Source organism: Mustela erminea, chromosome 1 (assembly GCF_009829155.1).
Source record: "Mustela erminea isolate mMusErm1 chromosome 1, mMusErm1.Pri, whole genome shotgun sequence".
Taxonomy (NCBI): domain Eukaryota; kingdom Metazoa; phylum Chordata; class Mammalia; order Carnivora; family Mustelidae; genus Mustela; species Mustela erminea.
In genome coordinates this window covers 122,526,451-122,548,817 of record NC_045614.1, presented here as the reverse complement: position 1 = coordinate 122,548,817, position 22,367 = coordinate 122,526,451, and the positions used below count along the sequence as shown (strand labels likewise).

General features: G+C 35.5%; 2 protein-coding genes across 2 annotated transcripts in view; both read left to right on the top strand.

Moving 5' to 3' along the window:
• Window positions 1–14,644, top strand: part of LOC116590694 (purine nucleoside phosphorylase-like) — a 53,189-nt gene extending 38,545 nt beyond the window's left edge. Inside the window, 1 exon segment of the mRNA XM_032342862.1 lies at window positions 13,240–14,644. Within this exon segment, the coding sequence (XP_032198753.1) occupies window positions 13,240–14,223 (984 nt within the window). The 3' untranslated portion in view covers window positions 14,224–14,644.
• The window catches only part of NAALADL2 (N-acetylated alpha-linked acidic dipeptidase like 2), a 1,358,868-nt gene that overhangs the window by 207,251 nt on the left and 1,129,250 nt on the right, over window positions 1–22,367 (top strand). The window lies entirely within an intron of this gene.

The window sequence follows — 22,367 nt, the reverse complement described above, 5'->3', positions numbered from 1 at the left end:
AAAGTATTTGGAAAATAGGTTGATTTATTTAGTTGTAAATTAGGATTAGCAATATGTTTAACAAGAAAATTAGAGTAAAATTCACATGTGCTAACATTTTACTGAGCATAGTATGAAAGGTTCAGAAAATGGCTATTTTCAAGATTTTAAAAAAATATTTTACATTTAAAATCTTAAAATTGCTGAAGCAGTTATACATATGCATAATATCTCACTTCTTCATAATTGTATTAATTTATAATATTTGGCAGGGAAATGGGAATTGCTCAAGGAGCCATAGGTAATTTTAGAATTAACATAAATTCTGTTCCAAGTCCCATGCACATTTTATTCCAGGTCTGTCATCTCCATTTTGAATGTCAGATATACAATCATTGGCATCATGTGGAGATGAGACTTCCCTAGTCCTATGTCATAAACCTAAAAAGTTATTTCAGAGTAACTAATAGTTACCTGGATTCCATTCTCTGAAAGGCAGAACTATGATTGCTTCTCTTTTGTAACTCTGAAAGCACTTTGTTTGTAGTCAAACACTATTGAGTGCTATATTTGCTTTTTCAGGCTGCTAATCAAGGAGGTTTATTTTAAATTAAGTGGTTTATTTGAATTACTGTTATATCTTGACATTCACATTGGTGGTGTTTAGGGACATTATATTATACTTCAGAAAGTCTTTGATAACATTTTTGTGTAGATTGAGGTACTGAATATTCCTATAGAATGATCTAGATAATATCCTCAGAATTCTTTTAAGTGTGATTTATTGCTGCAAATTAAATTCAGATCATTCCTTTTTACTGTCTGTGGTATTCATAAAATATAAAAACAAAAGCCCATAAAATATGGAAGTTTTTACCTTTTGAAGGCATTTTGTTTTGTATAAAACAAAACCTGAAATTTCCAAGTAGTAAGAAATTTCAATGAAATTTGAAAAGATTTTAAACATTGGAGACCAGTTTTTACCCTAAATAATCAGAAATATATACAAGGATATATATATTCATTGAAATACATTTGTATTTATGAAATGTTATGTTGGAAATGATGAACTATATTTTCAGCTAACTCCAATAGAGGTATATAAAAATACATTTATATGCAAACATACTTTATTTGGAAAAGACTAGAAGACTATCTCCCACAGTGTTAATATCCTTAAGTGGTATGATAAAGTTTGAATATTTTTATCATTTATGCTTTTATGTATTTTTCAAAGTTTTTATAATTAAAATGCATTCAAATATAAAATGAAAGTATAAAAATGTTAATTTTTTAATTAAAAATATTTGCTGAGTTTATTTGCTGAGTTAAAAATATTTGCTGAGTACTACTAGATAACCCTATGTATATGTACAAATAGATAATTGTTTTTGTAATCTGACCAAATGGAGATCATATACTACATTGGATATCTCTTTAATGCCCTCTTTGGGCATTTCACTTTTGAGACTACTTTTTTGTATAATATTTGCAAAGCAATCAACATGATACATTAATAAAAGGATAAGTACTATATGATATTTTTAGTAGTTGCAGAAAAAGTATTTGACAAAGTACACATCCATTCATGATAACCCTCAACAGAGTAGGGGGATTGGAGGAAACATACCTCAACATAATAAAGGCTATGTATGCAAAAACCAATAGCTCATACCCTAAGTGGGGAAAACTGAGAGATTTTCCTCTATGGTCAAGAACAAGACAGGGATGTCCATTCTCACCACTGTTATTTAGTGCAATACTGGAAGTTCTAGCCTCAGAAATCAGACAACAAAAAGAAAAGGCCTCTCAATTGACAAGGAAGCAATAAAACTTTCACTCTTTGTAGATGACATGCTACTCTACATAGAAAACCCTAAAGACTCCCACCAAAAACTTGCTAAAACTGGGTGAACGAATTCAGCAAAGTTACAGGATACAAAATTAACCTATAGAAATCTGTAGCATTTCTATACGCCAATAATGAAGCATCAGAAAAAGAAATGAAGGAATCAATCCCACTTACAATTATACCAAATCCAATAAGATACTGAAGAATAAACCTGACTAAAGGAGTGAAAGACCAGAATGCTGAGGACTATAGAACAGCGATGAAAGAAATTGAAGAGGACACAAAGAAATGGAAAGAAATTCTATGCTTGTGAATTGGAGGAACAAATATTAAAATGTCTGTACTTCCCAAAGCATTCTATACATTTTATGCAGTCCCTATCAAAAATACCACCAGCATTTTTCACAGAGCTAGAACAAACAATCCTAAAATTTGTATGGAACCACAAAAGATCCTGAATAGCAACCTTGAAAAAGCAAAGCAAAACAAAGTTGGAGGCATCGCAATTCAAGACTTCAAGCTATATTACAAAGCTGTAGTCATCAATAAAGTATACAACTGGCACAAAAACAGACATATATCTCATTGGATCAGGATAGAGACCCCAGAAATAAACCCACAACTATATAGTCCATCTTTGACAAGGTAGGAGAGAATATACAATGGGAAAAGAATGTCTCTTCAACAAATGGTGTTGGAAAAACTGAACCATTTTCTTATACCATCCACAAAAATAAATTTTAAATTGTTGAAAGATCTAAATGTGAGATCTAAAGCCATACAAATCCTAGAGGAGAACACAGGCAGTAACCATAGCAGTTTCTTTTCAGATAGGTCTCCTGAGGCAAGCGAAACAAAAAGCAAAGATAAATTATTGGGAGTTTATCAAAATAAAGTTTCTGCATAGTTAAGGAAACAATCAACAAAACTGAAAGGCAATCTATGAAATAGGCCGTTTGCAAATATATTCTATCTGAAAAAGGGTTAATATCTAGTATCTAAAATATATAAGCTTATAAAATTCAACACCCAAACAATGAATCATCCAATTAAAAAATGATCAGAAGACATGAATAGACATTGTTCCAAAGAAGATATACTGATGGTCAACAGACACATGAAAATATGCTCAACATCACTGATCATCAGAGAAATGCAAATGAAAACTGCAATGGAGATGTCACCTTACACCTGTCAGAATGGCTAAAGTTAATAACACAAGAAACAGGTATTGGCAAGGATACAGATTAATGGGAGCCCTCTTACACTGTTGGTAAGAATGCCAACTGGTGCAGGCACTCTGGAAAACAATACGGATGTTCCTCAAAATAAGAGAACTGCCCTGGGATCCAGCAATTACACTACGAGGTATTTACCCAAAGGATACAAAAACTAATTCAGTGGGTACCTGGGTGACTCGGTTAAGCATCTGACCTGGGATTATAGCTCAGGTCATGGTCTCAGGGTCCATAGATAGAGCCCCACATCGAGCTCTTCAATCAGTGTGGAGATTCTCTCTCCCTCTGCCTCTCCTTCTTCTTGGGTGTGCACTTGGGCATGCATGAGCGCACACTCTCTCAAATGAATAAAATCTTAAAAAATATATATTAATTCAGAGGGTATGTATACCCCAATGTCTATAGCAGCATTATCTACAATAGCCAAATTATGTAAATAGCCCAAGTGTTCGACCGATGAATGAAGAAGTGGTATACACACACACACACACACACACACACACACACACACAATGTATATTGCTTAGCAGAATAAAAGAATGAAACTTTGCTATTTGCAAGGACAATAATGGAGTTAGAGCATATGACGCTAAATGAAAGAAGAGAAAGACAAATGCCTTATGATTTCATTCATGTAGAATTTAAGAAACAAGTGTGAATACTTCCTTAAAATATTTGGGCCAAGGCTAAAGTCAGTTTTAAGTTTGAATGTATTATACACTCTTGCAGAAAATTGTACCAAACATGTATGGATTTTTTCTGTGCCTTAAAGAAATTCTGAATGTTGTAATGGGTTTCATCTTTGTTTGCCAGATATGGAAACTGCTAATCCTATTTTCAGTTCCATTCTTTGGATATAATGAAATTGAACTACATTTAATTAATTTTGACTTAACCTATTCATAATCTTGCCTAATTTTCTATTAGTATGTTGGGATTTTAATCTTGGTTTAAGAAGTTTTTTGTGCATTAGATACTTTCTGTCAATTTTTTTTGCCTTATTTTTCATTTTTAAAGCTGTATTTGTAGTAACCTTTTTCCACACATTATGATTTTCTGAAATAGTTAAATATATTGTAGTGGTTAAATATTTTCACGATTGTGGATCAGGTTCATAGAGGCCTTTATCACCAAAGAGAATATGAAAGTTATTCTTGTATTTTTAAATTTTAATATATTCAATGAAATATTTTTCTTTCTGGAATTTCACTGAAATAAGTAAAGAAAATTATTACTTTTACTTTCCAATGGACAAATAGAATTAATAATAATTTTTGAATAATGGTCTTATTCCAGCTGATTTGTGGTGCAAATTTTATATATATTTCCTTGTATATATGAGAATTAAAATCAGATTGTTAGTGTGAATAGTTAACAAAGGTGATTGATTTTTTTGCAGAACTATTAGTGTCCACCTTTTACTTTCATTCTTTCACTCATGTGGTGCCAGTTTAAGAGCCTACTTATTAGTCTCAGATAATCATGGTTCATGGTTTCTGATCTCAGGCATCTCAAAATTGAGACAATTTATATTTATATGCAAATTAACAAGTATGATTCTATCAGATATCAGTATTGTGGATAGAATATTGGGATAATGAAGTAATAAATTATTTCAAGAAAATTTATAAAAACTTTCTCCTTACACCTGTGTTATAAAAAGTCTTTGTTCCTCAAGTATTTCAAGATACAGGGCATAGAGTATTAGAGTTGAAAATCTTAAAGATTACCTGTTTCTGTCCCCTTATTTTACATGTAAGAATTGGGCCCATAGAAGTTAAATGGCTTAATCAAGAACATACTGAGTTAGTTGCAGAGGTTGAATTGAAATCTAGATTCCCAAAGGGTCCTTGAATTTTGGTTTATCAAGATGATTCAGTAGTATGGAAAAAAAATAATGGTGGCAGAGCTATTGTTTCCTCCTCTTCCAACGTTTTGTAGCGTTTTTTTTTTTTTTTTAAGTTATTTCTGAGTGAATCATGGTTTATTGTGCATTATACAGAACTCTGAGTGCCCACCCCCAACTCTTCTCATTCACTGATTTTCTTTTTAAGCATACTGGTTATCCTCACTCTTAGATTAGTTCTTCTCTCTACTGTGATCATATAACGTTTTAAGGAATGTGTGTCTGGAGAGATGACTCATTTTTTTCTTCCTGTGTATATTTGTAAGATTTCTAATAGTTAGCCTTAAAATATTTGTGAGACTGATGATAGAGAAAAAAGACAGGATTAAAAACACAATTGTTCTTAAATTTGTTTTTAAATCCTACGTCATAGAAATTAAAGAATCCTCGAGAAGATTTTTAGTCAAATGCTAATATTGGGTGTATTGCACACCATTCTTATCACAAATGACCTACACCTATGAGGCAATATTATTACTTAGGAACAATTATGTTTTTATATAACAAATTGGCCTTTGCTGTGCAGGGAAAAAAAGATTACAGAGGAGTTGTTTTTAGGGTCCTAAATGAGTCCTATAACTGATTAATTAGGGGTATATGACCTTCAGTTTCCATGCCCCTAAGATGAGGGGTCAACAAGTGCTAGTTGTTTCAGAATAGAGGAAAATTAAATAGCTTGATCATTGGCTGAAGAATTTCCTTTGGGGGGGGGGGCTTGTCTTATTTGCCTTAGTAATTCTTTAGGGGCATTGACAGAAGCACTTTTAATTTGCATGCTGTAATAGGGATTGTTAAAATGAATTGTATGACAATACTTTTGAGCTTGTAATTTTATACTGTAGTATGTTTATAATATACTTTTAATATGATATAAGAAGTAAAAATCATTTTTTAGGAAGGTATATTCTCTCCAATTTTAAATCTGATACCATGCCACCTTTTTGTATTAAATATGGCAGTTCCCTTCTATAGGGACTGTTCTTCATCTTTGTTGTGGGCTTTTGTTAAAGGGCCCTATATTCGCTTCTTACTGTGTATATATGCATGTTACAGAGACAACGTGAGTCCTATGCATGCAAAACCAATGTTCAAGTAAGCATACAGTTCTTGGTAGTAGGCAAGAAAATGAGTAATTTCATCCTGGACCACAAGTGGACTGATTAGCGCTGGAATTCTGAAGTTGAAAGGATAGTTATTAGCATAATGTTATGCATAAGGAATGTGATAGATGGCATATTATATTGCAAGTTTTAAAGTGATATTTGGGGCAACTTTTAAATGTATATGTTACAGTGCTTACTTTTTAATTAGCTTTTCCTGTAGCCTAAATGAAAGGTAATACATTGTGAATAAAATGCTTACTCATTTAAAAAACAAACCACACATTTCTGCAACACAAATATAATTTTTCATATTGTTGGTAAACTAAAAGATTATTTACAACTCCTTTAAAGTAAGACTTAATGATTATTAATCATTCAGTGGACTTGCCCTGAAGTCACTCTTTAGCTAGTTAGGTATTTTGTCTTTTTAAAAAGATGCAAAAGATAGCTCTTAGGGTACATAAGAGCTCTTTAGTTATCCTTTCTGGAGAAAACCTGGGTCATGAATTTTTTACTATCAATCATGTTAAAATCTAGAAAAATTTAAGTGTTCTAAATTTCCAACTCATTTAAGAGCTAGTATCCTTTGAATGAATTTGTGATACATTTGATTATAAAATATATGTTTCTAGATATTTTCCCTTCTCAAAAGGACAGGAGTAGAAGAAAATATTCAGACATTTGGATTATGATTCACTGTTCCTTTTCCATCCTGTATTCCTTTTTGGTATTCTCAGTCACTACCTTTATTAAGATTTTTTGACTTAGTCATAACTTAGTGTTAAAGAAACAACTCAATAGGAGAAGGAGATAGACAAAATTGATTGCATTAGTTACTTCAGTAGCTTCTCTATGTTAATTTGATAACCAGAAAATTGGAGTTGAGTTATAGTCGGTATTGGAAGCTATAGCTTATCTCTAGGATGTTCTCTTGTGACATGTTTACAAGTAGTTCTTTAGGTGGGATCTGCCTCATAAAGCTAATGAGTCTTGCTAGTGGGACTTCTTTGGGTTCAAGTACATAATTTCCAGTTTTCTTAGGAAAAGAAACCCTTCCACTTGCACTTTCATAATTTTTTGGTTCTGCCTTACACTTACCACTCCAGAAGAGCTCACCATGGCATGATCATGCTTTTCTGTGACCGTCTAGGGAGTACCATTTTCACTTCCCATAGATTCTTGGCATATTGTTAATATCCTTTCATCAGATTCTTTCCCTCTCTTGGTTATGTATTCTTTATCTGATAATATCTTCTGATTTATTCCACAATATCCCATATCTAATTCCATAAAGAGTGAAAAAAGCATTTATATAAAAAGAAGAGTTTTGTCAAATTATCTTTCCAAAGAGTTACCCAACTATATTAACTATGCAATACCAGTCTTAAAATCCCCACCAATGTTGTTATAACTTTGTCACTCTAGTCCAGGGGAGTGGTGGGAAAAGAGTTAGTTGGAAAAATAGGAGCGACTGGAGGATTTTCTTTCCTATTTCCTATGGCTAAAATATTTTCTTCATAAGTTTGGTTTCTGAATTTAACCTTCTGTCTGTTCTAGCAATGACAAAATACATTTTCCTTAAGTTCCTCAACTGCTGACTAACCTTTGTGGCTGATTGTTTGGAAGCAGAAAAAAGAATAAGTATATATATGGGGTGTGTATAATGGGCAACCAAATTACTTGACTTTATTTTCAGAATAGATGAGAGAAAGAAGAATGGAAAAATAAACAAGACAAACACGACAGAATGAATGTATTTATTATATATGTGTTATTTGCGGTATGAGGATTTTTTAAACATCTTTGTTTCACTATTGTTCATATAAAGTCCTTACATAAGCTTAAATATTATATATAACTTTTTTGGTCTCAGCGAATGTTTCATGACATTAAGGTTATTGGGTAGGAGGGAAAACTAGCTGTGACATCTGTCAACACATTGATTTCCAGGGTTGATACAGATGGTCTGAGCTAATCCTTGGTCTCCCTCACCACCCCATTTGTGTCCCATCCAAAGTGTATGACCTTCTTAAAAGAGGACCAGTCATGAAGGGTATTTAAAAGGTGTATATCTTTGCTATAACCTTTAGACATTCATAATTTATTCAAAAACAGATAAATCTGCAGAACAAAGAGACAAACTTCAGTGGGAATGATTCTTTTTCCTAGAAGCAGTATAATGACTAGAGAGGATTGAAGTTGGAGCATGCACAAATCTTCTTGAGCAGTTAATTCAGTAAATCACGTTATCACTTAAGCCTTTTTTCCTAAGAAAATGGGCTAATATCTACAATATTTGCAAAGACGAAACATTTTCATTGCATCAACATTTTGGGGTATCTGCTATGTACCACACACTGGTGGGAACGGGACTATGGTGCTGAAGAAAGTATGTAAATAATTTATATGTATCTGTGCCCTCATGGTGATTGCATTCACATTTGGGAAGATAAGCAATTAGCAAATCGTAAAATATATATTCTACATGATAGTGACAAATTATAGGAACGTAAAAAGCTAATAGGGCACATAGAGAGCGTTCCAATTTTAAGTAAGATAAGGGAAAGCCTCATCAGGGTAATCTTGAGCAAAGACTCAAGGAGGTGAAGGAGAGGCACTAGATATCAGGGGGAGAACTATCACATTAAGTATAATAATTTATATAAAATTTTTAGTACAGTTCCTGGTTCAAAATATAGTTAAGTTCTCAGTGTTAGCCAGTATTATGAAATAAAGCTTGACTTAAAAAAATTATTTTAGAGAAAGAACAAACAGGTGGGGCATAGAGAGAAGGAAAGAGAATCTCAAGCATCCTCCATACTTGGCTTGGAACCTGACATGGAGCTCTAACTCATGATCCTAATATCACCACCTGTGTGGAAACCAAGAGTTGGGTGCTTAACAGACTGTGCCACCCATGCACCCTAAATCTAGCTTTTTTTTTTTTTTAATTTCATTTATTTATTTGACAGAGAGTGAGAGAGAACACAAGCAGGCAGAGCAGCAGGCAGAAGGAGAGGGAGAAACAGGCACCTTGCCAAGCAAGGAGCCCGACATGGGGCTCGACCCCAGGACCCTGGGATCATGACCTGAGCCGAAGGCAGTTGCCTAACCAACTGAGCCACCCAGGCACCCCCTAAATCTAGCTTCTTAAGAAATATTTTTTGGTGTAAAACTTATGGTTTAACTCTGTCATGCAACTGAGCTGACAGTACTAGTATTTCATTGCTTCTTTGTTACATGTGAACATAATGCAAAGAATAGGTCAATCTTAATATCTTGTCAAAGACAACCTAGTTGTTTCAGACACACTATTTTTCACAAGACTTAAATGCCTTTAAATAATGGAATAGGAACTATTCTTTAAAAATTCGTACAGAAACTGGTAAAGCCAAGTTTTGTTTTTATTAGAAGAGTCTTTTACAACACTTAAAGCTTGTTTTTACCTTATTATAGGTAGAAATCTAAAAATAGATGAGTCTTAAACATTGACTTTTATCCATCCTGAATTTCATGGAGCATCCAGAATGATGCATCCTTCCCTTCAAATATTTATCCATCACTTCCAGACAAGTAGTGTATGAGGCAATAAATAACAGACAGCTAGAACAGGAGAAAACAGTTTTTTAATGCCTTGTGCTTAAACTGTCACTCTGGCAGGAAGTAATAACTGAATGCTGCATTATTTAAGGCAAGGTAATAGACTACTTCCTTTTAGAGGCAAATTACTTTGGGACCAGCTGCCTTACCCTGAGAAGTCAGGGTTTCCTCAGTGAAAATCTAGAGTTGTAAGGTTTGATGTAAGTTGATTGGCTACTGAATCCTAATGCTTTACACACCAGAGAAGAATTTCCTTTGAGGCTTCTGGTCATCATTTATCATTAAATAAATAGTCTGGCCAAGTGCATGCTTTTCCATATGGTGGACAGTAGGGTGTACTACAAAAGCATAAATTTGGAGTGAGAATGATCTGTACTTGACTCTACTTACATGATTTTGGATAAATTATCTAATAACTTGGGCTGTGGATTTCTTTCCCTGTAATATGCAAGTAGTAGTACTAAATTAAGTTGCTGAGAGAATTAGGTTAAATAATGTATATAAAGATTTGGACTTCTTTTTCTAGTGTCAACAAATATTTATTTACAGATTATTTAAAGCTTTCAAGTTACAAACTCAATATGTAGCATTTTAGCTGTTGAGTTTTAAGAGTAGGTCTTTCTAGTTTCTATGACCTGTTATGGAAGGCATCAGGATGGTAGTGTTCTTTCCTGTCCTCTTCATTCCTTTGAAATTTTTTTTAGTCATACATAGATTATAGTCTCAGAAGATCCTGTTCTACCTGACAGCTGTATATTATACCTCCACCCACATATTTTGTGTCAAATTTCTGCCCTGTTTTTAAAATACCTTCTGAGTATGAGAGCAGGGTTGTAGACTCTTCTGTTGTGCATAGTAATAATGTTGGTTGACAGGATTTGGGCCCGAGTGCCAGTATATTAAAAATACAACTTCTATTCAATTTAATCTTTGTATTTTGTGTAAAGAAATCCACTATTGAATATGCTTTGCTCTCAAATATACTTGTAATATTTCATGATTTACTTGTGGGTGGTAGTCATGTTAGTTTTCACATCATAACTGCAGAGTGCAAGGCTTTCATCTTCTCTTTCTAGTGGCAGTTATTTCCTTTGGTCTGTGGGATAATAGGCCAACCTGGGCCAATAAGTAGAAAATGAAAATAAGTAGAAAAGTTGTTGTGCTCTTCACTTTTTAATTATTAGAAATAAATCTTTATATATGATTAGTTTTTGTTTTTACTCATTACAATTTTACCATTTTTCTTGATGTGCTATCAACTTAAATTTGACAGTATTTACAATGTTTCAAGTTGTTGGAGAATTTCAGTGTTATTTTCTGTTTTTATTTGGGATTATAATCACTTCAGATTCTTATCAGTATTTTATAAAATTAGACTTGATTTCCCCTGTTGATACGATTTTAAACACTATTGACAAAAGTGACTTTGCTGCATATTTTATGTGTAGTCCCAAATTTCAGTAACATTTTGAACATGTAAACACTTAAATTTCTATATTTTATGTTAAAGAGTCTCTGATTCTATGTCCAGTGTATGTTTCACTTCATGAGAACTTTGAAGATCAGAAATAAAATCATTGGCATCACGTGGATTGGATTACGTGGATCCCATGCCACAGCCTGAACTGTTAATTTCTGAGTGATAGTTACCTCGAGTGCACGCTCTAAAAGGCAAATATCATACTTCTTCTGTGGCTTTGAAAATGCCTAGTTATCAAGCATTTTTTAGGGGGGGGCTATCTCCTTATTTTAGAAGTTATTAAGTAGGGTTCTTTTAAATTAAATGGATTATTTGAAATTCAGTAGTTTATTTGAAACACTGTTAGAATTTTATGTGCACATTGATGTTGTGTATACCAAGGAATATTATATTTTTGCAGTCTCTTTAGTAAATGTTATACGTCCTAAATGTTGATGGTATTTTTATGTGGGATCTGAAGAAGTAAATAATCATAGATAGAATGATCTAGATAGTATCCTCAGAACTCTATTGCCAGAAGTTTCTGTGATGTAATGGCAAAATCTTAGGATCTTTCCTCTTACTGTCTATAATGTAAATATTGTCACTGAAAACAGCGAGATATTAAAATGCAAGTGTTACTTTTTTATCTTGAAACTATTCTGTTTTGGGTGCCTGGGTGGCTCAGTGGGTTAAGCCGCTGCCTTCGGCTCAGGTCATGATCTCAGGGTCCTGGGATCGAGTCCCGCATCGGGCTCTCTGCTTGGCGGGGAGCCTGCTTCCCTCTCTCTCTGTCTGCCTGCCTCTCTGTCTACTGTGATCTCTCTCTCTGTCAAAAAAATAAATAAAGTCTTTAAAAAAAAAAAAGAAACTATTCTGTTTTAATTTTAAAGGCTCCGATTCAGTGGTGAACTACTTTAACTTTTGTTTGAGAAACTCTGTCTCTAACCTTGAATGACAGCCTTTTGGGATAGAGTATTTATCACCACTAAGCCAGCCTTACAAGAAAACTTAAGGGAAACTCTTTGGAAAGAAAAGAGAGTAACCAGGAATAAGAAAATTAAGAAAAAACTTCACTGTACATACAAACATAATAGTAGCTTAATCACATATACAACCAGTATGAAGGTTAAAGCACAAAAGTAGTGAAATAAACTGTATGTATAAAAATCAGCAGGGCACCTGAGTGGCTCAGCCTGTTAAGCATTTGCCTTTGGCTCAGGTCATGATCCCGGGGTCCTGGCATCCAGACCCACATTGGGCTCCCTGCTCTGCGGGCAACCTTTTTCTCCTTCTCCCTGCTGCTCCCCCTGCTTGTGCTGTCTCTCTCTCACTCTCTCTCTCTCTTTGTCATATAAATAAAAATCTTAAGAAAAAATTGGTCAAGAGGTTTACAAGATAAAAAGACATAAAGCATGATGTCACATACATAAAATACGGGAGGGGGAGGAAAAAAACCCAAGTCGTTTAAAATTTTTTCTCTTAACCTAATCAGAAAATACACAATTTATAATGTTCATTGAAAAATATATTTGAAGAATATCCTAGTATAATGGAACAGTTAATTTATAGCACATCCATATGTTGGGCATTAGAAAACTTTTACAAATATTTTATAAGATTAGTTTGACAGGAAATGTTCACAATCTACTATGTTAAAAATAGATAACTACTGAGGCACGTGGGTGGTGTAGTCAGTTAAGTGTCAGACTCTTGTTTGGGGCTCACGCTGTGATCCTCAGGGTTGTGGGATTGAGCACCTGGATGGGCTCTATGCTCAGTGCAGAGACGTCTTGAGATTCTGTCTCCCTCTGCTCCTTCCCCACCTGCTGGTGGGCTCCCTCTCTCCCTCTCAAATTTTTTTTTTAATTAATTTTTTATTTTTTATAAACATATATATTTATCCCCAGGGGTACAGGTCTGTGAATCACCAGGTTTACACACTTCACAGCACTCACCAAAGCACATACCCTCCCCAATGTCCATAATCCCACCCCTTTCTCCCAAACCCCCTCCCCCCAGCAACCCTCAGTTTGTTTTGTGAGATTTGGGATTGGGAGGGAGACAAACCATAAGTCCCTCTCAAATTTTTTAATAAAAAGATTACTATTCGGGCCGGTACAGCTCAGCGCTACGTGGAGCGGCTCAGCGGACCGCATCCGGGAGACCAAGGGCGGTCTCTTCCACAGGGCGGCGGCAGCGGCGCCATCGAGAAGCGATTTACGTATGATGATTATGAGGAAACGAGTAAATGGCTTCTGTGCTAAACCAAGCACCGACCTCAAGTGGCGATTATCTGTGGCTCTGGGCTAGGGAATCTGGCCAATAAATTAACGGAGACCCAAAGCTTTGACTACAGCAAGATTCCAAACTTTCCCCAAAGTACAGTACCAGGTCACGCTGGTCGACTGGTGTTTGGATTCCTGAATGGCAAGGCCTGTGTGGTGATGCAGGGCAGATTCCACATGTACGAAGGCTACTCGATCTGGAAGGTGACATTCCCAGTGAGGGTCTTCTACCTTATGGGTGTGGACACCCTAGTGGTCACCAGTGCAGCTGGAGGACTCAACCCTGAGTTTGAGGTCGGAGATATCATGCTGATCCGTGATCACATCAACTTACCTGGCTTCAGTGGTGTGAATCCTCTTATGGGGCCCAATGATGAAAGGTTTGGACTTCGTTTCCCTGCCATGTCCAATGCCTATGACCGGGATATGAGGCAGAAGGCTCACAGTGCCTGGAAACATATGGGGGAGCAGAGAGAGCTAAAGGAAGGCACCTATGTGATGCTGGCAGGCACCTCCTTTGAGACTATGGCAGAGTGTTGGCTGCTGCAGAAGCTGGGGGCAGATGCTGTTGGCATGAGCACAGTTCCAGAAGTTATAGTTGCAAGGCACTGTGGACTTCGAGTCTTTGGCTTCTCCCTCATCACTAACAAAGTCGTCTTAGATTATGAAACCAAGGAGAAGGCCAGTCATGAGGAAGTACTGGAGGCTGGAAGACAAGCTGCAGAAAAGTTGGAACAGTTTGTCTCTGTTCTTATGGCCAGTATCCCACCACCTGCCAAAGCCTGTGAGCTGGAGTGATCTGGCCTTTCCCTAATGGGATCCAAGTAGCTGCTGTCTACTTTGGTCCCTTGCTGGGGGTCACGTGCCTCTGCCCTTCAGTAGTAGGAGAAAGGAGAGGAAGATCCCTGTCCTTCACCTTCACCATTTTTCCCACCAGATCATTCTGCACAGGCTTTTTTTTTATCATTACCTCAAATCATTTATCAGTTCCCTACCTCCTTCTTCAGGAGCTAGAGCCCAGCCCTTGCTGTGTCTATGGCGGGGATGTGACTTGGGCTGTTGAACTTGGCACAGTAGCTACTGCTGTCCTTCTGATGTAATGCATTCACATTCCTGGGGACTCAGTTCTGACTCCTCCAAAGCAGGAGAGCCCCCCGTAAGGGCCATCACAGTCCAATACCCCTAGGACTTTTGTAATCCCATATTTTGAGAATAAAAAGAAAGATGAAATTAAAAAAAAAAAGATTACTATTCAACTTTGTCTCAGTTTTGATTTCTAGGAATATACACATGCACACATATACATATATGCATATGTATTTCAAGATTTAATAAAACTGAATATTGATTTCTTCTGATAATGCTATTTTTTTCAAATCATAGTTGCAATGATGTCCTTGTTGCAAGTTGTTTTATATACATTCCCAAATATCAGTAATCTTTTGAATGTAAGGATGGTTGATCTTAGTGATTCTTTTGAGCAGTGTGTAAGAAATAAAAAGGTAATAAATTCTTAAATTACTAAACCTTCAAATTGCTCATTTTTTTAAACAAGAAAATAAGTATCAGTAACATATTAAAAGTCCTGTTTTCAAATAAAGTCCTAACAGGTTGATTGAATTTCATACCTTCAAACAGTTGCTTTTTATTGCCATGTAGATTAAATCTATATAAAAATATTTGCTGTGGTTTTGCTTATTCAGTGTGCAATGTGAGCTTAGTGCATTATTTTTTTCCTAAAGATTTTATTTGAGAGAGAGAAAGCATGAGCAGCAGGAAGGGATAGAGGGAGCGGGGGGGGGGAGCAGGCTCCCCACTGAGCAGGACTCTGGGGTCATGACCTGAGCTGAAAGCAGACACAACGCACTGAGCTACCCAGCACCCCCCCCCCCCCTTAGTGCATTATTTTAACCACAGTGGCAAGATTTTAGGATTTTTCTGTATGGGCTTCTTGCAGTAGGTAACAACAGAGTATCTAGTTTATATCAGGTTCTTTGGTAAACCATGGAGATAAAAAAATAAAAAACAAATTTTTTCTGTTAAATAATTTAGTAAAGAGCAGTTTCCTAACATAGTACTTCATTTTTAATATAATAGTTCATATAGGGAGCTGTAGAACGAAGTACCCTAACTCTGGGGTTGTTAACAAAGACTAAACAGAGTGATGCGTCTGAGCTGAGGCTGGAATTGAGTCATGGATAAGAGAAGAGGGTCAGGAGTGTTTTTCACACAAAAACTGACATGAACTGAAATATAACCATGACACTAGGAGAAATTACAGAAGGAAGATCAGGCTTAAACATATTATCAACAGTATAAACATAATTAAGGTGACTGTGAAGAACATCTGATCATAGACTTGATAAAAGTATAATATGCATTTGCATATTAACACAGGACTCAAATATTGGTGAAGGAATTATTCTGCTTGAGTGCATTTTTACAATAAATGTTTAGGGAGGATGCTTTAATTTGTCCTCAATAAAAAAGTACACTTCTTATTTTTTGCTTTATTAAATATGTTCTTTTGTTTGGAGTTTTTAGAGTTTATATTAAAACAAATACCTGTTTTTGCCCTCTGCTTTAATACACTTTGTCTCACTGGACTATTTTGATAGAACTATTTGCCCTTTCTTTTAAGGGCTCCAAATTGCTCTCATTTTTGCACTTATGATTGCTCTCATCTCCTTCCTGTAACTTTCTAACATTCCTTTTCTGACCTAACACCTTTGGCTTGATCAGCTTTGGAAATTAAAAAAAAACAAATTACTTGAAGTGGGGACAGAAGGAGAGAATTTCAGGCAGACCCCCTGCTGAGGGTGGAGCTCAACCAAGGCTCCATCTGGGGACCCTGAGATCATGACCTGATCTGAAATCAAGAGTAGGCCACTTAACCGACTGACCCATCCAGGTGCTTCAGTTAGCTTTGAACATTTTTGGTGCTCCTTTGGCTAGTTAAAATTCTTTATCCGTAATCTTGTTAGCTAAATTAAGGTTGTGAAGCTCACAATAGAAACTAATTTTGGATAATTCTAATAATTTAACTTTGTTCACATGCATAAGTTTCTAGAGAGCTCTTTAATAGGATGGAACTTTCCATATCCTACATTGAAAAGGGAACTCTAACTAGGACCCAGGGGGACACATGGTTCTTATAAAATAATCTGAAAAACTATGTACTTTCTTGTATACTTTAAAATTCACATCTAAATTTTTTGTCTTATTTTTGCAAAGAATGTAATTTCCTGTTAATATTTTCATTATTTATATGCAATGGAATATAAAAATCATAATTTGACATCTAACATCTAAATAAAAATACTTGAGCAATTTTTTTATTGAAAAATTTGCATCATTTCTTCATCTTGAAATCATGTTAGGCAACTGGTGTTCAGAGGTCCTGAGGCATATGTACTTTGTTCTTAAAATGTCATTTTGCAACCTCTTTTTAAGGTTGGCTTGCTACTTGGAACTCTTTAAAAATGTATTGGGGAAGGAGAGGTTGGCATACAGCTTGATTTAGTCTAGAAATGTCAAAGGCTGTGAAGCTCTTCTTAATCTTGGGTACCCATCAGAAAATTCTAACAATTTGTCTGCTAAACCCCTGAAGTCCCAGCGCTTAACTGCCTCTCAAGTAGACATATGTGCCAGGCAGGGCACCAAGTCAGAAAAAAAAACAACTGGTCCCTTTTTAGCACTGGTTCAGAGGAGAGTGGTTCAAGAGATCTCCAACTCTTTAAGGTATTATGTGGTACCAAGGAGACCTAGTACAACGTGTTTGGGGGAGTAGTCACCTGTCATCTGTAATATCTTTAAGCAGGTAAAACCCAACAGATCCATGGTCTAGAAAGATAATCTAGCCAGTGTGTCTGGCACTGTTGGCTTTAGCTTTCTCAATGTCTGTGACTGTATATGCTGTAGCTGTGTATGCTGTACTTTCCATATGAGTGAGACATAGGAAAGTCAATTATGGTGGCCTGGCATTGCTTGCTGCTGGAGGGAGATTAAAAGACTGGGGGTGATTCACTGAATAGGGGAAGACCTTCCTCTTGAGAGCTTGGGCTCTGGGATTGAATTCTGAAAACAAATCACTCAAAGAGTTATTAAAAATACATGCTGACACATAGCACACCAACCCACAGTTTAGACTCTCTAAATTCAGACCACCTGTAGTGTGTACTATAAAAGCTCCTTGTTGTTTTCTCCTCCTCTTCCCTGGGTTAGGAACCATTGTCAGATTGCTTATTGTCTGGATTTTTTCAATTAAAAACAAAAAGCATATTGTGACTCCAGGGTAAAAATAGCATTTCATTGTCTTTAAAATACAATTTTAAGAAAGTTTTAATACTACTATACCCTCATTCAAGATTTACACAACGGTTATGTGTAGACACTGTTTTTAGCTCAAGTTGTAGATTCCCTGCTCAAGAACTATTCTTAGTGGCAGTGGGATGGCTGAGTACATGTTGTTGAAAAGAGAAAACATACAAGTAAACAAATAAGATAATTCTAGATAAGGAATAGTTTGAAGAAGGGGAGAACAATGACCATGAAATGTTGACTTTGAAGTATGTAGAAATTTCCTATGATAGAAAATTGCTATGATTTCTAAATTTTCTGTGATTTAATTTTATTGTGTACTGCTTTCAGAGATACTGTTATCAAGTATGATAAAATAAGTCAATTCCAAGTGCTTGCTATCTAAGGGTTGCAGTGTCCTACTGCTTTTTAGGTAGATCAATGAAGTCACAAGAGACCTGATGATTATAGGCCTTGAACCTAACAGTAGTTAAAACAAGGGGAATACATAATAAAGAATATATCAAAAAGGATGGAGTTGAAAAGATTCTATATGTATTGTTATAGATAGGAGGCGTTTCCCTTAGCTCAGTTAATCAAAATGTATCAGTTACCACCATATTCATTCATGGTACAGTGTTGTGCTATTTTTAGTCTTCTATATTTTAGTTAGCATTAATGGAATAACTTATGTATTAGACACTATAAAATATACATAAAATAAAATTTATAGTTGATTCTCAAGTAGCACAGTACATAGTATTAAAATCCAAAAGCTGACTGCCACTATGGGTATTTTAGATTTTTTTTTCCAGGAAAAGTTAACTTTATTATTTTTTTGTTGTTGTATTATTTTTTCATCATAAGTGTACTCTTTAAACCCTTTCACCTATTTCAGCCTTCCCCCTCCCCACCACCTCCCCTCTGGTTAACCATCAGTTTGTTACACACAGTTCAGAGTCTGTTTCTTGGTTTCTTTTTTTTTTTTTTACTTATTTTTGTTTGCTAAATTCCACATATGAGTGCCATCACAAGGTATTTGGCTTTCTCTGACTTATTTTGCTTATCATTATACTGTCTAGCTCCATCCACATTGTTGCAAGTGGCAAGATTTCATTCCCTTTTATGGCTTAGTAATACTCCATTATGTATACTTAATATTTATATTTAATATTAATATTTATATATATATATATCACATCTTTATTCAGTATTCAATGGACACTGAGCTGCTTCCATAATTTGGCTGTTATAAATAATCCTTCAGTAAATGTAGGGGTGGGTGTATCCCTTTGAATTCATGCTTTTGTAGTTTTGGGATAAATACCAAGTAGTGCAATTACTTGATCATAGATAGGTTTTGAGGAACTTCCATACTGTTTTCCAGAGTGGCTGCACCAATTTTTATTCCTACCAACAGTGCAAGAAAAGGGTTTCAATTTCTCCACATCCCTGGCAACACCTGTAGTTTCTTACCTTGTTGACTTTAGTTATTCTGGCAAGCATGAGGTGATATCTCCTTGTGGTTTTGACTTGCATTTCGCTGATGATTATTGAGTTTCCTTTCATGTGTCTGTAGGGCCATCTGTATGAAGTGTTTGTTCATATCTTCTGCTCATTTTTTAGTTTTGTGCTATTTTTAACCAAAAATTCACCTAAAATCATCTTAAGAGTAGCTTCTTAGTTGGTAAATTGGCTGACATTGAGATATTGGTATGGGTTAATGAAAGATAAATGATATTTCTGCTCTCAGTTTATAATCTGACAAAGGGTATTAAATCTGTATTCAAACCTCTTTGGTGCAAGAATGTTTATTTGACTCAAGGAGAGGATAGATCAAATGCAATGAGAATTCAAAGTAGCGGGAGCTCATTTCCAGTAGGAAGGGTTTAGGAAATCACCACATAGTGGGAGAAACTGAGGAAGACCTTCAAAGAAAGGAGCATATCACTAGGTAGAGAATGCAATGAAGGGAATAAAAATATATGTTTATAAAAAATAAAAAAAAAAGAAAATGGAGAGTGAATTTAAATATGCAGCTGGGAAAGTATAAGTCTAAAACACAGACTGCAATTACTAGAGCTCAAGAAGAATAATATGAACAACTGTGAGGAAGTTTTGTTTATATTGTGCGCAACCTCAGGAATATCTCCCAACTGGAGCCTGAGACTCTATATAATTTTTCTCTTATGGATTACAGATATGATTTTTAAAACTATGATTATTGTCTGTTTAAGCAAGGTGTGCTAAGATATTTGTGGCTCCTTTGAAAGATAAGCTGCACATCTGCAAAATGTCAGCAGAACAAATGTCATATGTAAACTCTATTGAAAGTACTCTTGGTTTAATAATTATGTTTGCTTTATTTATTTTTTTAAAGATTTTATTTGTTTGAGAGAGAGAACACACATGTGTGGGAGAATAAGTCCTGGGCAGAAGCAGAGGAAGAAGTAGACTCCCCAGCAAGCAGGGAGCCCAGCATGGGGCTCGATCCTAGGACTTGGAGATCATGACCTCAGCCAAAGGAAGACACTTAAACACCTGACCCAGGTGCCCCAAATTATGCTTGCTTTTAAGATTGTTCAGATATTACATTTCTAAAGATATGGCAGGAGACCTCAGATAAGAGTTATAACTGACGGGCTCAGTGGGTTAAGCCTCTTCCCCCTCTCCTCTTCCTGCCTCTCTGCCTGCTTGTGATCTCTCTCTCTCTCTTTCTGTCAAATAAATAAATGAAATCTTAAAAACAAAAAAGTTATAACTGGATGCAGAATCGACGCTTTGTCTGCCATGGGGGAAGCAACAGAAGGATAGAAAGCCTTCTCTTGCACCCTGGCAGGCTCTCAAAGCCTGGGCTATACAGCAAGGACAGTCCTTGCTCATTCTCTCATTACTGAGAACAGCTCTAGCTCTGCAGCCAAGTTTATGCGTGTACAGAACCCAACATCAGGCAGCAGGCAGAAAGAGTACAAAGGAAATCTGGGCATTACTGGGTATCCTATAAATGAAGGAATAAGTAGAGAATGCAACCCATCTATATTTCTTTGGTGTCTTGTAATTATGTCTTTGTTATAACAAACAACTGAAATACGGTATAATTGTGGCAGTCCCTAAAATGTTTGTGATCAAACTTCAGTGAACTTAAATGCTAGACTAAGGAGTTGAATCTTTAACAGTTACCTGAAGAATTGGCACCCTTCGTTTATGCTGTTTCAGTTACAAGACTGACTTAGGGTTGTGTATTAAGAAAATGTATTTGATGTTTATGTGAAAAATGGGTTTGGAGGAGAAGAAACCACAGGGTCTATGCTCATGTAATTAGTAATATTTTCCCCTTAGACAGTTTTCTAATGTACTCTAGAACTTCTAAAGATAATTTGTTTTTTATAAGATTTTTTTCTTCCACATGAAAGAAGATACTGGGTCGATGTAAATATATTTTCTGGCAAGGCCATCATACATTAAATAGGTGTATTTTCTTATATCAGCCTAAGAATTTCAACCTTATACACTATGACTGGAATATATAATTTATGCATATATTACAGGCAATTACAGTTTAGGATGGATTTATAATGATATTGCCATCAAATTTTATGGATCAGTGGAGATTATTAGACTTTCTGGAGCCATGCTGTTCTTATAAAGGCCTTAGGTATAGAGTGAATATATTATTTCTTTTTGTGAACCACAAGAGTCTAGATAGGGGATGAAAGTGCAATCTTTCATATTATATTACTCAGTATGGAAAGGAATCTTAGAAGTTTTCCCTATTCCTAAATGTGTGCATTTCTTAATGAAAGAATTAGAATGTGGTCTTTCAACAGCCCTGGAAAATCAGTTTATCTGTCAGTATTCAGCTGAGATACACACCGAATAAAATACTAAAATACTGAAGTGGTTCTTATTGAGGTTTATAATGAGAATTACTGGGGAGTTTAAAAAGAAATTATTGAGCACAATTCTTAGCTTCTGATTCTTTAGTTCTGGTGTGGCTGTGGATTCTGCTTTTTAAATAGGTCAGGTTTGAGAACCACAGCTGTATTTGGTTACGGGGTAGTGTGCAATAGAAATATAAATGTAATAGGAAATAGAAGATAGGAACTTCCTCTTTTATTTGGCTTTCTGCTTTGGCAGAAGGAACACATTCAAAACTAGGTGATACTTTCAAAGCTAGGGAATGACAAATGAAAATCCATATAAGCAAAAAAAAAAAAAAGAAATCAAGAATGAACCAAGTTTTCTTTTTCTTTTCCTTTCTTTTTTTAGACTTATTTTACAGTGTGGTGGGGAGGGAGAGAGAGAATCCTCAAGAGACTCTGCTCTGAGCACAGAGCCCAGCACAGAGCTCCATCCCAGGACCCGATAACCTGAGCTGAAATGAAGTGCCAGCCACTTAACTGGCTGAGTCACCCAGGTGCCCCAAGTATTTTTTAATTGTAGTAATATATGACCTAAATTTGTCATTTTAACTAAGTTTAGGTGTACAGTTCAGAGGGATTAAATACATTGACATTGTTCAGCCATCACTACTATCCAACTCCAAAGCTTTCCTTTTTCAGAACTGAAGTTCTGTATTCCTTAAACAATAATTCCCTAATCCTTCCTCTCCCATATTCCAGCAGGCACCATTCTATTTTCAA